This window comes from Electrophorus electricus, chromosome 5 (genome assembly GCF_013358815.1).
Source record: "Electrophorus electricus isolate fEleEle1 chromosome 5, fEleEle1.pri, whole genome shotgun sequence".
In the NCBI taxonomy this organism is placed as follows: Eukaryota; Metazoa; Chordata; class Actinopteri; order Gymnotiformes; family Gymnotidae; genus Electrophorus; species Electrophorus electricus.
The window spans coordinates 3,462,040-3,480,425 of NC_049539.1; the positions used below are offsets into that span (position 1 = coordinate 3,462,040).

At 47.5% G+C, this 18,386-nt stretch overlaps 1 protein-coding gene across 1 annotated transcript in view; it reads right to left on the bottom strand.

The window, feature by feature from the left end:
* Window positions 1-18,386, bottom strand: part of csmd3a (CUB and Sushi multiple domains 3a) — a 143,788-nt gene that overhangs the window by 81,213 nt on the left and 44,189 nt on the right. The window contains exons 7-18 of the mRNA XM_035526376.1: window positions 17,120-17,197; window positions 15,315-15,402; window positions 14,801-14,925; window positions 14,000-14,121; window positions 11,977-12,080; window positions 11,000-11,112; window positions 10,670-10,852; window positions 8,003-8,335; window positions 4,976-5,170; window positions 3,805-3,943; window positions 1,864-2,051; window positions 1,337-1,525 (exon numbers count right to left, since the gene is read on the bottom strand). Of these exons, the coding sequence (XP_035382269.1) occupies window positions 1,337-1,525; window positions 1,864-2,051; window positions 3,805-3,943; window positions 4,976-5,170; window positions 8,003-8,335; window positions 10,670-10,852; window positions 11,000-11,112; window positions 11,977-12,080; window positions 14,000-14,121; window positions 14,801-14,925; window positions 15,315-15,402; window positions 17,120-17,197 (1,857 nt within the window). The remainder of the gene's footprint in view (window positions 1-1,336; window positions 1,526-1,863; window positions 2,052-3,804; window positions 3,944-4,975; window positions 5,171-8,002; window positions 8,336-10,669; window positions 10,853-10,999; window positions 11,113-11,976; window positions 12,081-13,999; window positions 14,122-14,800; window positions 14,926-15,314; window positions 15,403-17,119; window positions 17,198-18,386) is intronic.

An 18,386-nucleotide genomic window follows, 5' to 3' on the forward strand; every position in this document is an offset into this window, starting at 1 on the left:
TTGGATAACTGACGCATTTATTTTAAAGGAACAGGTTTTGGTCTGTTTGGAGTGAGTGAGCATGACGGGGGACTGCAGTCAGAGGGGAAAGGGATGCAGGACGCAACAAACGTCTGCCATAAGACATGCAAATTTATGTGGTACAGAGTTAGAGGCTATAAACAGATACAGACTGAGGGGCACCCATCATCAACTCAGTGCACCCATGCAGTTCCTGACTTGGGAGAAGACATTTTTCTGTAACCGTACGTTTACCAGTGGACCGCTGGTCTCACGGCTGGAGTCAGTCAGTCACCGGTCTCCTGACGCGGGTCTTTAATATTTATGCTTATTTATGTGTCGATCTTGGCTGGCTTTCACCTTGGGCCCAGGTGAATTTACTGCACCGGGAAACCAGCGATACGTAGTGATAATGGTGTGCTAATTATTGCCATGGTAACATCACGAATGGGAATTAAATATCGTGTTGCACATTTTGTGTGGTGTAGCATAGTTACTGTCAACCTGTACGAATCTGGCCTTGTATGTGTAAAACTGCACGTTACACTAGGCAGTCAAATCTTCTGGTTAAGAAATCATTCTGCTTGTCAATAGTGTATGTAATCCCACTAATACCAAACTGATGTGTGTCACTGACCACATATTTATTTGTGTATGTCTGCTTCTCTCTGTTCATTTTCACTTTGAAATTGAGTCTTACTGAAGTGTATATTACGTGTGAGAGTTAATAAAACTACACACAACACATATATTGTACACACACACACACACACACACACACACACACACACACACTGTCCCTGCCGCCACCATTATGACCCTCCAAACTATTACCTCACATCTTTAATTCATACATAATTACATGAAGTCATTAAAACTGAATAAGCTCAATATCACAGACGTGTGAGGGAGCCTGTCTGGGGAAGGAGAGAGAGAGCAGTGCTGTGTTAATATCCATACTGGACTCGGTAGGGGGGCATGCCAGAACAAGGCACCTGGGGGGGCTGCGTATGAAAGCCGTAATGGCAGAGGTGGGGGTCAAACACTTTTGTTAGCGGAGCAGCCGTTCGTGGAGGCTTAAGGGATTTGGGAGACGAATCCGAGCTCTCACGCCACCCTGAGTGCACCCAGACACCCATTGTGGTGAGGGCCGCCTCCACTGGCAGCGTGGTGCGTGGCGGGGCTGCTGGGTGATAAAAATAACAAATCGCTCCAGTAACTCTAGCCTGCCGCGATGAGGGAAGGGGCGTGGCGAGAGAGACGTTTTAATTAAGGGAGATAACAGGCGTGACAAGTGTGCGTGATTGAGGTGACGTGCGTAATAATGGTGTCCTACCGTCGCACGTGGGGAGCGGGTGGTTCCACCAGTGGCTCTGCTCGCACACCAGCTGCTCATCGTGACTCAGGCGGTAGCCGGGCTCGCAGTCGAAGGTCACCGCGGAGCCGATGGATAGGTCCTGGCCGTGGCGCGCACCGTTGACGGGCACGCCGGGGTCAAGGCAGGAGTGGGTGTCCAGCGTCACACCTGCGGAGGGGAGGGAAGGAGGGAGAGGTGAAAGAAAGAGAGAGAGAGAGAGAGAGAGAGAGAGAGAGAGGCAGAAAGCGGTGCAGACAGAATGAGAGAGGGAGGAACAAAGGCATTTAGGATAGGGAGAGAAAGAGAAAGTGATAGAGACAAAGGAAGAAAGAGAGAGAGAGATTCATAACAATGAAGAAGAGACCGCGCCGGAGTCTTCGGGACAGACGCAAATCAGACCCTAAACTACATACACACACGATCTCGTTGTCTCAAAGCCAGAAGCAAGTCAACAGAATCTCTCTCAGGAACACGAGGCCCTGGGTGCAGGGAAACGGATGGCTCACTTTCGTAGAAGAGCTTGAAGCCACTGTTGGAGCGGCTGCTGTCAGTGGTGAAGAGCAGGTACAGGAAGGTGCCGCTGCTGAACAGAAACTGAGGGATCTGCGTCCCATTCAGGGAGGCCAACAGAGGCGACAGGAGGTTGGGCCCGTCGTGAATCTCCAGGAAGTCATAATTGAGTTCTGTCTGGAACCTGCCCAGAGGGGATAAGAAAGATCGGGTCTTACGCCGCGCAACAGGCACGTCCTTACCGCTCGTTACAGCTGCGTCACTGGCTGGTGTTTGGACTTTGTTCGGGGAGCGACGTCTGCGCATGGAAATAAAGTTACCAAAGCATGTCTAACTCGCGTGTGTGTCGCGCCTGCCTCTATGCACGCGCACACACACACACACCCCAGTGCATGGATTCAATGCCATAGCATTCATGAGCAGCCATGAGTTTGAAAGCCATTTACATTGAGAAATCACTCGGGTGTACGTTATACAGAATCCACCACAGACATAGTTTAGCCCCTATACCACCAACCCCACAGACAAAGACAGATTAAACCGTGCTGTACATCTGACAAACCCTGGCATCAGAACCCCTCCGTAAAACCCCCTCTCGGCCGATCTGATGCCTCATATTAGTCTTTCTTCTTGCAGCTATGTGTCCCCAAAGTCCTTTCCATCATCCTGAAAATCTTATGTAATTTCAGGGCTACACTCCCAGGAAGCGCCGCCACGCTAATGCAATAAAGCCAGCCAAGCGGAATTCGATACGGACGGCGTAGCACGAGCCGCGGCGGTGTGTTGACGGAGTGAGCAGAGCGCCGCCGCGATAGCTCCTGCTAACCAAGGCCCCTTGTAATCACTTGCCGACCCCTGCGCCTGGGCTCCACAGACGCTCGTCTGAATCTTGTCTGTGCAGAGCCCTGTCGGGGGCATGTGACGGGTCCCGACGGGCGTTTACATGGCCAGGGCTTTACATGTCTTCCTGACGATGGTATTCCGCACGTCATGTATTCCTGCGGGCGTTAGCGGCTAAGGCTTCTCATCACCGATGTGGAGGCCAATATGTGCAGCTGTAAATAACGGATCAGGCTTTAATACAGGGTTTTCCCCAGCGTCTTACACGCCAGCACGCTTGGCACGTTTCATCAGCCCACTGGGTTTGTGCTTGGGAGAAAGAAAGAAATTAATATCATGCTGTGCTCCAGTGAATCTCATGTATTTTAACAGAATTTATTAGAAACTGAGCTCTGACTTTATTTATTACTGTGTAAAATATAGTTATATAGTTCTAAATAATGCGACTGTGATTGTGTTCAGTTCTCCAGTTACATTGGTGTAGTCAGTGAACCTGTGCGTCTCCTGGGTGGTGACATGTATGGTGTTAATCGAACTCTTCCAGATGCTGGTCACTGAGGCAACGTGTTGCTGTAGTAACCTGACTGCTGGTCAACTTTGGTAAGTGTAAGTTAACTTTTAAGTCAGCTGTTTAAATGATAATTCTGTAAACCAACAGCAGCTGCTTGAAGAAGCCCATTAATGTCATTGCCAATATTGTTAGCAAATTGAAAATGTGAACCAAGGACTAAGATAACTGAATTTCATGACCACCAGTGATGCAATTTCTCTATTCCAGTTTCAGAGGTAAGAGTGAAGCAGCAAACTCAAAGCAGGTAAATGCACAATACATTCTGAGATAACTGTGCCATGAACAACTGTTATAGTTTGTATTCTGGTACCCTGTTACACTATCTGTTGAATATTTTCACTTGTTAAAAGTTATGAAAGAGAAATATATTTAAATGAATAGATTTATTTCATGAAGGTGTTTCATCTACCAACCCTAATATACTGTTATTTTTGACTCTGATGTCCAACCGGTTTGTGAGTCCTCGGGGTGCCCAGAGGCAAGACGGAGGCACGGGTTAACTCCGTCCGGAGCGCTGTGGACGCACCTGTCAAAACTGAGCTTGATGGAGCGGCCGGGCTCTGCCTCGATGACCCACTCGCAGCTCAGAGAGTCTTTGTAGTATCCGGGCCACCCCGGGGACAAGATTACCCCCACCAGGGCTGTGAAATGACCCCCGCACGGCGCTGCACAAGGGGGGCAGCGGGAGGCAGGCAGAGATGGAGAGAAAAAGAGAGATGGGGGAAGATGGTCAACGGAGGGAGTGAGAAAGAGGGAAAAATAACGAGAGACGTTGGTGTGGGTCGCTTTCCCTGTGTAATCACCGAATGTCTCATGGGCCGTTAAAAATACATTAAAACAATTTGGGCACACAAAGGTTGTAGTGTGTGTGTGTGTGTGTGTGTGTGTATGTGTGTGTGTGTGTGTGTGTGTGTGTGTGTGTATATGCGTGTGTGTGTGTATATGCGTGTGTGTGTGTGTGTGTGTGTATATGCGTGTGTGTGTGTATATGCGTGTGTGTGTGTGTGTGTGTGTGTGTATATGCGTGTGTGTGTGTGTGTGTATATGCGTGTGTGTGTGTGTGTGTGTGTATATGCGTGTGTGTGTGTGTGTGTATATGCGTGTGTGTGTGTGTGTGTATATGCGTGTGTGTGTGTATATGCGTGTGTGTGTGTGTGTATATGCGTGTGTGTGTGTATATATGCGTGTGTGTGTGTGTGTATATGCGTGTGTGTGTGTATATGCGTGTGTGTGTGTGTGTGTGTGTATGTGTGTATGTATATGTGTATATGCGTGTGTGTGTGTGTGTGTGTATGTGTGTATGTATATGTGTATGTGTGTGTGTGTGTGTGTAAGCACACTGTTATAAGCCTCATTACAAATGACAGAAGCAAAAGTTCATCTCTGGAAGCTCACTGCTGCAGGTTGTGCTGACGGCAGACGGTATCTACCAGAGCTCTGTTTTTCCCATGACCTTAGCATCAACCACAGACGTTATCTACCAGAGCTCTGTTTTTCTCATGACCTTAGCATCAACCACAGTCTACAAGCTGTCTGACAGTTTACTGAGCATCCAATGAGCAAAGGAATTCAACCTCTTCCAGAATGCCTAATTAGGAGAGGCCCGTTCAGAGCATTGCGTCTTCCAAGATCAAGTTCACACTCCCTGCCAAATCTGCATGACTGAAATATTTCGACCACGGTGCTTTTCAGCTTACCCTCACACTTGGGAATCAGGCCGCTCCACATCACGGCCCTTCCCTCCAGCTCGCAGACGATGGTATCGGAGCCTTGGGTCTTGATGAAGCCTTCCTCGCACACCACAGAGATTGAACTTCCTAGCTGGAAATTATTACCAAAACGCTTGGCGTTTATGGGCACTCCTGGGTCCGGGCATTCATTCTGGCCAAACGCTAAACAAGTGACAAAAAAGATACGTCATGTAAATGATATATCTATATATAAAATATTCCCGTCTCACCCATCCAGTGCATGGTCATATCGATGTTCCTCACACTCAGACCTTCTGTCAGAGGCCCAGGAGCTGGAGCGCATGGGGTAGTATTTTTGCTGTTCCTAGGAATGCTCTCTTCTGGACTGATGGTGCCATTCCTGGGATTTGTTGGAGCCACTCCTCCAGTTTAGGGGTCACAGCCCCAAGCGCCCCTGTCATGACTGAGTCAACTGTAGTGTTTAGTATCTCTCAGCCATTTTTACACCTTCATATTGCTTCCTTTGGATGTTTCCATGTCTGCTGGATCCATTACCACTGCTGTTTCTGTATCCTCTCTGCTATCAAGACACCTGATAGGTTCGTCATTGCTTGCTTATCTGTCCGAATCTAAAGGCAACGTTGGATCTTAGTCGTCTTGTTCTCCACCACTTTCAGTAATTCCTCCCTTTGGGTCTTGTCTGGTATAGTATCACACCAGACAGACACACAGACACACACACACACACATGGTTTCCAGGGAAAAAGGACGTTTCTGACAGTGATCCTTCATTAGCTATGCAGAGTGCTTCTGAAGTTCTTGGAGGTGAAACCAGTTTATGTTAGAAAAAGTAGATGACATTATTAATCATGACATTCATTCCATGGGGTCCTACAGTTCCAAGAGAGCAGATCAGTTCATTTTCTTTGAGTTTCCTAATTTTTTTGCTGCCATAGCAACAACTGGCAATGCAAACAGATATGTCATTAACACAATGTGGATTAAATGTCTTGCCATTGACCATGACAAATCCAAAGGATTTATTTCTAACCACTAAAAAGTAGCAAACAATATTTATGAAACTGATTATTAATTTCACATTTTTCCCTAAAAAAATTTCACGAGATGATGAGATTAATCAGATGAGATGAAAAATGAACCAGTTTACACTCCATAGACCAGGTCCCCCATGCGGAGGCAGCCATGTTTACAGTACATTCTTTGAAACATCCAGGCCACTAGGTGGCAGTAAAATGGATATTTCATAATGTGATGATGAATGATTGGACAAATTAGTTATTGCTCCTTTAATTCTGATGGTCTGAAGGTGTTCAACAAACCGATCGGCAAGCCTTCTCCTATTTCTCCAGTGTAAAGCCGATTACAACTTTTACAAGAAATATAATAGCCAACTCCCGCAGTGATGCACCCAGGAGGAATGGAAGAAAACAACTGATCTTTTATGATAGTTCTTCTAATGTCTGTGTGGATACATTTACCTGGAGCACATCTAGACTGATTGCAGACTACTGTACCGCAACAATTATTCAACCAGTGATTTATCCCACTCATGACAAAAAGTTCCTGATGTTGTTGTCTCATCTGTAGGAGATTAGTGGAGGATCCTTAAAAAGCGATGTGGTCTCTGCATCGTCCTGGAGGACTCTGAAGTGTGGAAGTATAATATTAGCCACTGTTTTATTTGTAGGATGGTAAGTCAGCACCAAGGGAATTCTTGTAGTCTTAACAGTGGATTGTTTATAGTTCAGCGCGTCCACTCTCTGAACAGACAACACGAGCAAAGGCGTCATCTACGACCTCCTCAGGAAACCCACAGTCATGAAGATATTCACACACTTCCATACTTTTCTGGTGGAAGTCTTCATCCTCACTGCAAATGTGTTTTAATCGAAGTAGCTGTAATAAGTGATTAAGTTTTTACAGGCCTTGGGATGTGCAGAGTTGTATTGTAAATAAGAAGAATTAGAGTTTAGAACAGATGGTGGTATTTAAACTAGAATTTTCATACTTAACTGAAACCACCATAACCCCCCCCCCCCCCCCTTTGTTTATACACATAGTGAAGTGCACAAGGTTTCCAGAGAAACGCATTTCAGAGATCCACCATCAGCCACACATGCAAACCTTGGGCGCTAGACTGCAGTCAGTTTTTACACACACGCGCACACACACACACACACACACACACACACACACACACACACACACACACACGCACAAAAAGCCTAGCTAGGAGTGGGAGATGCATAATGAGATAGGAGGCAGTTGGATATATGGGGTTAGAACCAGAAGAACTAATATATTATCTTATTTTATATTATAGTAATATTTGGCTGTAAATGCAATGATGTAAATAAGATTATGTAGTTTAAAACCAAAAGACAAATGGCTTAGGGAGCTCATCATACCAATGTGTCCTACTGCAGGTGCCACTGAGTGTTTCTCAATAAAAATAAAAACAGTTCATTTCCCTAATGGATAAAGCCAAGTCTAACAAACTTTAGGAATGCTGTCTTATTCTTCTTCTTCTTCCATTTCACACACAAAGCCCATCTTTTACCAACTAGGCCTTAGATGTCAGAGAACTCTTAATAATTATAATGTCAAACAGATACATTAAAGGAATGCCTAAAAAGGCTAAGATGCTAACATGGCTAATAGTGACTTCAAAACCAATGGGGACCGGCCAGCATGCCTGTGGGTTTAAGTCCAGGTTCATGCTCACCACACAGTAGCACATAATCTCATCAAATGATGACACATTTTTCTAAAAACATATTATTACTAAATTATTACTATTACTAAACAGTACTGTTCTGTCATTTAACAGCAGATATTTCTGCTACACTGTCAGAAAATCTGAGAGCAGTTCCTTAATGGAAAAATATGAGTCTTAATGAGTCAGTTCCTCAATGGTTAAGGTTAAGTGTAGGGTTATGGGTTCAGATTATGGTTAGGGTTAGGATTATCTTCGCTACGGGGATGAGCGGCCAAGGAAAGAGTGCCACTCACTGCTGTAGGAGATGTTGAAGCCTCGGCCAGACATGGAGTGGTCGGCCTGGAACTCCAGCTGCAGGACGTTGGAGTTGCTGGTGAGGTGTGAGGGCACCTCAGCTCCCGTGAAGCGGCCCAGCAGCGTGGCACCGGAGCCAGCCTGCTCCCCATCCCGCACCGTCAGGAAGTCATAGGGCGGCTCCAGGTCGAAGTCGTTAAAGGCCAGTTGGATGCGGCTGCCTGCCTCAGCGATGATCAGCCACACGCAGTTGAGGTTGTTGCCGTAACCCTCCGGGTAGTCCGGGGACAAGACAGTGCCCGAGGCAGCGGTGAAGTTGGACAGGCAGGGGACTGGCGGGAAACGGAGAGGCAGGTCAGCTGTGAAGCCCAACGAAGGCAAGTCGCGACCCCGATGGCTACGATGGTCGTCTCTACTCCTGACGGCACTTGTACCCATGTTGACTTTACCACTGCGATAGGCTTTACAGTACAAAATATCGAATGGTGGCTTGCACTGTTTAGACCAAAAATGATTCAGGATTACTGGATCAGATAAATGCTGCAAAACGCCATCAAAAATTCTTTAAAAACCCCAAAAAACTCACTTACAACATTTGTGTTTGTTCAGGATGCTCAAATCGCACAACAAAAATGTCATTTTTTATCGTGCTTTTTTGCATAATGCAATGATATCGGTGGCATAAAGGACAATCTTATAATAATGATTAGCAGATAGCACAGTCTACAGCTGCTGTTAGCGGTTTAACCCACCAGCCCCCACCAAACCAAAAGGAAATTGTTTTTACAATGGAATGTTCCTAATGAACTGAAGGAGAGCATCTGCAGTCCTCTGATTTCTAGTCATTATCCCTCCTGACTGCCTTGTGCGATCTCTGAACATCACTCGGTTTGGGCTTTAGAGGGTAGTGATCTCTATTGCATCCTCTCATTTAGTCAAAAACGCTATTATTCATTAGAGCATGCGGTGCAGACCCTGGAACTGCTGGGCTCTGCCCCGTGTCCTCTCGGTATAATGCGGCTCCCTGAGGAAGTCTTCTTATCTCACGCCTAGTCTCCCGCAATACCCTTGGGGCTAGCAGCCAGATTTGGCTGTGCATTAATAGAGTTGTTTACCCAACAAGGCAAGCTTTCAATTAGCCAACCCTCCCTAAATAACCTCTCGTAGTCACGAAGTCAGAACCACTGCACAGAATTCGCAGGATCGTCGCCACTCGGATGTAAAAAATGGCTGGCTAACCTTCCACATACGAGGGGTAATGGGTCTTATTTGCTATACGCACACTTCTCTAAAATGATTCTATTGTTTATATTACCAAGCTCTTCAGCCCACCGATGCAATTTACCACCTTGATGCCTCTGTGGCCCATAACGTGCTTGAAAGGCATAAAAGGATCAAGGTAGCATACGACGTGACGGCTACTCACACACACAGACGACGTGGCGGGCACTCACACACACACAGACGACGTGGCGGGCACTCACACACACACAGACGACGTGGCGGGCACTCACACACACACAGACGACGTGGCGGGCACTCACACACACACAGACGACGTGGCGGGCACTCACACACACACACGACGTGACGGGTACTCACACACACACACGACGTGACGGGTACTCACACACACACACACACACACGACGTGACGGGTACTCACACACACACACACGACGTGACGGGTACTCACACACACACGGCGTGACGGGTACTCACACACACACGGCGTGACGGGTACTCACACACACACGGCGTGACGGGTACTCACACACACACACGGCGTGACGGGTACTCACACACACACACGGAGTGACGGGTACTCACACACACACTCACACACACACACGGCGTGACGGGTACTCACACACACACACACACACACGGCGTGACGGGTACTCACACACACGGCGTGACGGGTACTCACACACACATACACACACGGCGTGACGGGTACTCACACACACACACACACACACGGCGTGACGGGTACTCACACACACGGCGTGACGGGTACTCACACACACACACACACACACACGGCGTGACGGGTACTCACACACACACACACACACACACGGCGTGACGGGTACTCACACACACACACACACGGCGTGACGGGTACTCACACACACACACACACGGCGTGACGGGTACTCACCCACACACACGGCGTGACGGGTACTCACACACACACACACACGGCGTGACGGGTACTCACACACACACACACGGCGTGACGGGTACTCACACACACACACACGGCGTGACGGGTACTCACACACACACACACGGCGTGACGGGTACTCACACACACACACGGCGTGACGGGTACTCACACACACACACACGGCGTGACGGGTACTCACACACACACACACGGCGTGACGGGTACTCACACACACACACACGGCGTGACGGGTACTCACACACACACACACGGCGAGACGGGTACTCACACACACACACACGGCGTGACGGGTACTCACACACACACACACGGCGTGACGGGTACTCACACACACACACACGGCGTGACGGGTACTCACACACACACACACGGCGTGACGGGTACTCACACACACACACGGCGTGACGGGTACTCACACACACACACGACGTGGCGGGTACTCACACACACACACGACGTGGCGGGTACTCACACACACAGATAGGGATGTTAGCCGACCACTGGTTGTTATTCTGACAGGAAATCGTTCTCTCTCCGATTAGCTCGAACCCAAATTGGCACTCAAACCGCAACACGTCCCCGTTGGAAAAACCTCCGCCCTCCCGTAATCCATACAAAGGGATGCCGGGATCGCCGCAACTCTCCTTATCGATTTCTGTTGGAAAAAGTGGGGGGGAGGGGTGTATAAAGTTTGTCAGAGGCTCGTCAAATTTAGTCAGGGGGCATCAGATGGGTGTCACTCCGACATAAGACGGAGGAAGAGAGTTGTGGGGGCGGGGCCTGGGTGGGGGGCAGTGCCAACCTTTGTAGTTGATCTTGAAGCCAATGGAGCCCACACTTTCATCTGACTGTAGATGGAGCCACATCTGATGGGTCATACTGACGATGAGGTCAGGCACGAAACTGCCCGTCAACCTGCGGCCAGACAGCGAGAGACAGACAGCTCAATCCAAGGAGTCAAATCAAGAAAAATGTACCTGTCATGTCAACCTACAAGGACCGAGTGACACACTCCTAAAGCTTCGGAGCCACAAACGAGACACAACCTGTGTTTACACAGCTGCGCAGTACGAGCGATTGAGACGATGCAAAAAGCAAAAGTTCTGCACACAAGGGCAGGTCATGGAATTACTGCATATAGTGGAATTAGGCCAGAGCAGTGTAGTACAATAGAATAAAATGACTAAATAATGAACACACACAATACAATCAGACTTACTTCAAACAAATAAAATCCATTTGACCTTAGAAATACGCAAAGCGATAAGAAACACACAAGAGTAACCAGTGCAAAACACCAGAGGGAATTAACTGAACGGTGATAGTTGCCAATCTCACCTCAGGTTGTCCTCACAGTGAAGGGACAGCGCCTTACTGGGCCACCTCACTACTGATAACGTTGGAGACGGCAGCCACTTTCACGCTGGCATTAGCGGGACAGCTAGAAGTGGTCAATTATTTTCAGTGGTTGTGGCCGGAGGAAGGACGTCTTGACCTTCAGGTATGTGGAGCCAGCGCTAAAAGTACCCGGGCTTGGCAGAGCGCCAGGCAAATAAACCAGAATGTGCCAGCTACTGCTAAAGTGTGTCTGGTCACGAAACCAGGGCTGAGATGCCCTATTAGATTGTGGTATAGGGGTGGGACAGCTCGCTTGGGCCTGGGTTTCGTTTTCAGGCATGTTAAAAAGTGTTACCAGGAGCAGAAGGGAGGGTTAGCAGTAGCGACGGAAGCCCTGCTCATTAACCAGGAAATTTAGCTAATGGTCGGCAAAGAGCTTACACTTGGATTATAGTCCTGGAGTCGCCGACTTCTCCACCGTCCCCTATAGTTAGTGTGTCGTATCCGAGCTCCAAGTCAAACTCCTCAAAGTTGATTTGGATCACCTGAAATGAGGGAGAGACAACCCCATCAAACAGGCTACATGTAAAAGCGATGATTTCTCGTTAAGATTGACTGACACGGAAGGATTTCTTATATGGTCTGGCTCAATGTTTGTAATTATGCTTGGTAAAGGCCATAATTCTCACATAAAAATGATATATCCATTCAATAATACAGTGTGTCCACTTGCTAAGTAATAGTAATTTGCTGTGGAATATGTTATCAGTAAATTAGCCTTCATTTCCACTCTCAGTGGACCCACCATACATCCCATGGTTTGGTTACCACTGAAAATTCCAACGATAGATTAATTTATGATTAGCGGAAAATATAATTATGGGTCAAATAAAGACAAACTTTAGATGAGGCTCCATTCCTCGCTCAGTGCCCCCACGTCAGCGGAACAACGCGTGCCGCTCGTTCCACGTTTAAATGACTGCCGCATCTTGCATGTATGTCGGCGGGCGCGCACTTCACATACTTGACTTCTGCCGTGTTTGCGCAGGCCACGTCACGAGCAGCGGGGCCTGAACCGAGAGCCACACGCAACATTTGCTTGTAGAGGATGCAAAAAGAGTGCCCTGATAAACCGAGCATGAGACATGCGCGTTTGCTGAGCTCTACGTCCATATCTCTCTCTCTGCATATATCTCTCCGCTAGCACCTAACTGCGATAATGCAGAAGGGCTGCCTGTGGCTCTGTTATTATGAGAGTGAGAGAACTGCAATAAAACTTAAACTCCACAATTCCATCTGGCGAAGATAAATGAGCCAATAAGACTGTGTCTTTTAGAGCCCATTTGCATCTCACAGCACCAGGAGGGCTGAGATTTAGCAGCGATTGAATATATAATTCAGCCATTTGCAAACATCTAATGGCATGGCGCGACACCGTTTGGGGAAAATATTTCTGATATTTGATCTCGGTCATGCAGGTCCATGCAGTAATTCCGAACTTTAGTGTACAATGTGATAACGGTCGTAGAGAAAGTGTTAAACAAAGGAAGCGAAGTGACACATATAATGGTGTTTATCTGAAGGGAACGTCACACTTGACCATCCTGGATTATACTGTAGGATCAAGTTCAAGATTTTGACTCAAGCTGCACGCTTTCTGCTCCTGGGATACTGCGAGGACACTTTTAAATGCAGGTTCAGGCAAGTTAAAATATCTCATCAAATCAGTCTTCGATCCTGCAAACACACAGTGAAAGGAACTTGGAGGCGTTGAGGAGTTCTTTGGAGTTCATATCTCTGACATCTAAATAACAGCATATATCTCTCAAAGTCACAGACCCAGCGAATCACACGGACGTACACGCAGCAAATGACGATCGCTCACCAGGCTACTATAAAAAGTGCTACGACGGATATGAATGTATATTCATCACAGTCACGAATGGATTTTGGATTTTTCCATTTACTCTGTGCCGCATTGACCGATCCATGTCAAGCTGTGAAAACAGGAACTCGGCACAGTGCTGCTCCCGTCCATGCTATAAAGTCCGCCAGCGTGTTTTCAGCTGACATGGCCGTGCGTGTCAGCGACGCACGGCTGGCCCGCAGGAGTCCGACCAAGGCCGGTGCCACGAGCGTCCGTCCCCGATTGCAGGTCGGCATGCGCTAAATTCAGCCCATTACAATACTGTGCTCTTATGGAGGATGTTGTACTATCATCCATCTCTCTGACTCAAGAAGCTACCAGGCAAAATGACCCATGAACCTGCCACTATATTACAAACCGCCCATTATCAATCCACCTCGTGTCCTCGCGTGCACAAGAGAAAAGCAAGGAACCAATTAGGTTCGCGGGTATAAGCATAATTACTCACAGGGTTGGCACATCATATATCAATGAAGAGTCAGTATCCTTGAGTGTGTGTGTGTGTGCCAGAGAGAATGCAGACAGAGCTTACTGTACCTTATTAGGGTTACTGGCTGTGATGATCCAAACACACTGCGAGTTACTCTCATACTGGATGGGAAAATTAGGTGACGTGAACGTGCCCGATGGACCGTAGAGGTTGGAGCCACATGTTTTGGCTGGAAGACATCACAGACTTTATCAACACTAAATACAGCACGGATCCACTGGAGGGAACAGACTGCACGCGCGTGCACACACTGGAAGCGTAATGACATACAGCTCCATTCACAACACTCTTTTAACTCCTGAGTATACAGGACCCTATTATCTAGTTCACTAGAGGAAAGTGACTGACTCGCATGTGAACATGCAGGACTGTCTAATGCACCTGCTTTGAGGATTCCTCTGAAGCAGAGATGATCTTTATGTTTAAAACACAAGATGCATCGCTGAAACGGGTTTCCGTTCTTAAACCTCAGGGCCTATCCCTTCACTATCACTTCATTTTACTGCCTGGCACCCGACGCGAGTGTTGCTCATGGCGCACACTGCTGAGATTTATTCAAGATTCACTGCTGAGATTCCCGGGGACGTGTAACTGTCCCTGAGTTGTGTCGTTGCGCCAATCAGACACATTCTACAAGCGTGGTAAGTGGACCAGACAGTCCCACAACAACGGAAAAAACTTAAAGGCAATAAACAAAACTCGGCACGCCTGGCTGCCTCACTGGCGGCCGGCGCCTCGCGTTCTCGTGGGCTGAGTGGGATTGGCTCCGATTAGGGAGCAGGTTTTACTGATGGTAAGGGCGGGGCGGGGCGGGCCGGGCCGGGCCGGGCTGAAGGAAAGGCGCTCACCTTTGCACACGGGCCTGTGGTCACTCCAGGCGGCGAACACCTCCGCCACTCTTTGGCAGGTGATGCTCTTGGGCCCCTGCAGCACGTGGCCTCCATCACAGGTGAAACCCACGGTGGCTCCGATGCTTCCGGGGGGAGGGGGTTGTTTTACCCGCCATTTCAAAAGTGATAACAAAAAACCAAGCAGGCCAAGAGAATCAATGAGCAACATCTCCTCTGCTATCGCGCACGTCAGACGGCACGTTAAACAGCACAGGGTCTGATGCCTCATGTCACAGCAGATAACGGTGGAAGAATAGAATCTGGGATATTGTTGTGATGGAAACCATGGCTGCTAGATACAGTCCATGAGGACGATCTCACACACACACACACACACACACACACACCCACACACACACACACACACATACCCAAAGGCATGCATGGCTGCTGGATACAGTCTGTTAAGACAAACACACACAAACACACACACACACACACACACACACACACACACACAAACTGGGCTTACCTGAAATCGGAGCCTATGCGTCTTCCGTTCTCTGGGTCCCCAGGGTCTGAGCAGTGGTTGGACACTTGTTTCACGCCTCCCTCGCTCACTGCAGGGGCGAAAAACACGAACATGCCCGTCAGGCGACCTGCAACCATGACGCCCGCCGCGCCCCATTACTGCCCGCCAGTCGCTGAGCAGCAGTGTGAAGACAGGCGCGGTGGACTGATACCCACCCACAGCACACCACCCGTGGAGCCAGTGAGTCTGAGGAATGTATCTTTAATGAGTCCTTCTGAGAATACAATGAATTTTATTCAGGTAACTGCGCTTTCTACATGTTGCCAATTTGCTCACATTATTTAATTTTTTTTCAGGTTTTCTCCGATCCTCCGTGTTCTCCAACTCCAATTCTTACAGACATTCCATGGGCACGACCTCCACCGCTGGGGACTCGTGGATATTCCGCTTCAGCATGTACACAAGGCTAATTTGAAATGGAAGTATCCATTTGACTCCTTCTGAAATGCCGATCTCGAAGTGAGATCGGCATTTTTTGACCCATGTTTTGAACTTGAGCCATTGTTTGACACTCGAGTCAGTTTTTAGAGGTTACAACGCAAACCTCTGATTAGCAACACCATTAAGTGTCACGCCTGCCCATGTCCTGCCCCCTTGGAGTCTAAACTCGATCAGAACAGTGAAGGGCTGGACCCATTTACCACAGATTGACCAAAAGCCAATTTTATAATCAGAGCAGATCTGGAGTTGATAAATTAAGCACCCCTGATTTACACAGAGGTGTTTGCTGGCGTACTGGGGCACTAAACAAGAGCTTGTTGAGTCCAGAGCTCATAATTCATAACTCATCTTTCAGAATGCATGAGGCAGCCGCCGTGAAATAGAGGGTCATAAAAACTCTATCCTGTTGTAATTAAGTATCTGAAGTACTACACTGCTGCCTTGCAATGAATCGTTGTGCTCAATAGATTTTTACAATAGCAGCCAGGCAAGCATGCACTTCTATTGGTGGAAACTAGGAATCGATGGCAATGATAGCAATCAGTCAACACTGACTCTGAAGCCCGAGGTTGTACCCAGACCCAAATGGCAAAGCGCAACCCCCCGCCATCAGGCCATTAAAGGCACACTTGGACATCCTTAAACAATATAGTGTTGACCCCTATGTAATAAGGGGCAATTAGAGACATGTCTTCTGGCCTCAAGTTTATAAACAAAGCTATAGGTGCGTTAATCAATAGTCATTATTCTGGCATAAAAACGTGATTTGAAGGTTCAATTGTTTTGTTTAGGCTGCTTATCAGCAACGGTCATGAGAAGCATCATATATGGGCTAATAGGTAATAGGATGTGAAAGTTGTTCAGATTATTTAATGCACACACTGCATCTTTAATAAAACAGATGGTGCTCCCGAGCCAAATGGGATTCACGATTCAATTTTTAACTTTGGGTCTTTTCGCTAGAATCCTTTTTTTAAAGTGATACCAAGAAGCAGTAGGCTGTCGTTCACGAAGTCGATGCATTTTTGATCACGTACTAGTGTGCGCTTGCCTGTAAGGGTTGTACACTGTGTGCTTTATTATGCACAGCTGACGCACGTTTACGGCTCCGTGGGTCAGAGCGTTAATAATTGACAAAGTGGAAGTCTCCAACTAGGAGACACAGATGAAACAGTCAAAAGTCGATTGGACACTGATAGCTAGAAAAATCGGTACTGGCATTGAGAAAGGACCAAGTCTGCCTAATGCAACTTTTAAGTAAAATCCCATTGCTTATAAAAACCCCAAAGAAAAGGTAGACTTACTTATAGAAAATTTATTTGTGTTGTCCTTGCCAGGCAATAGTTTGACCCCTCTTGATTTGAAATCTCCAGACCGTTTCACTATTTTTAGGAGGGAAGAAAAAATAAAGAAAAGCAATCAAGCCTTCCGCAAAAACAGCTGCGAGACGACCAATATCTGTTGACTCCGCCGCCGCCTCGCGCTGTAGGCCAAGAACATCCGAGCAGGACTGAGCTGTGCGCTACCACCAGTGAGGGCACAAGAAGGGGCTTTAGGCCCCCTCATACCGTGACCCACAAAGACATCAGCAACAGCGCGACGCTGCCGTGTGACAGGGCAGGCGGGCCCGGGTCAGCGCCGACGCGCAGCTCAGGTGTGTGCTCAGCCCTGCTGGGTTAAGCTCATGGCCAAACCTCCCCTGCATACTCAGAAAAACTATTATCTACATATGTACATCCTGAGAAGTCTGATGTCAGATATTGGAGGTAAGCGAATCTCTCACCTCTGAGGTTTGTCATTTGCTTTCAAGAGAAAGTGTCTCGACTCATGTTTGACAAACAGCCCCCTCCCTACATGACTGAATTTCATTTTCTTCATGCAGTGAGGACATATTTCCCAGATCCAGGAGTCTGTAGGGGTATAAGAAGCGTGCTTGGGTACGTAAGCGCCTGGGCCAGCCCCCTGCCGGGCGAGTCCTTAGTCGGTGCTTCAGCTAATAATGTGACAAGTAGTAAAAAAGTGGAAAAGGACAGGCATGGAGACAGAGGGCCTTTGGGCAGCTGATGCCGACGCTACGGAAGCAGCAGTGAGAAATGGTGGTCAGGGGCTCTCATTAAAGAATTACAGCTAATCAATTACAATCTCGCATGCAACATTTAATCTGCAATCCTGGAACACGTCAATGGAAATCTGTGCGTTAAGATTCTTCTTTATGATGGTTTTCCACATTTAGCAGCAGTTCAGAGGTTCGTCGCTTACGTACTACCTGTGAAAATTGGTTCCATAACCTCCTGAAACCATATATTAATTATTATTAAGAAACCTTTGCATCACCATCGACCTTGTTTTGATACAACCTGACAGGTCATTCTTATTTAGTAAAGGTGAGAAAATCAAATTAGCTCCTTTAATGTGGAAATAATTACCTGCTGATTAAAATAAAGACGGCAGTGAAAGATTCTTTGCGATCCAGGAACTTTCTTCGCATATAACAGCACTCAGGGCATCAGTTGCTTATCGACTCACAGCCATGACAGACACGAAGAGTAATATTTGCTCAAAAGATACAGG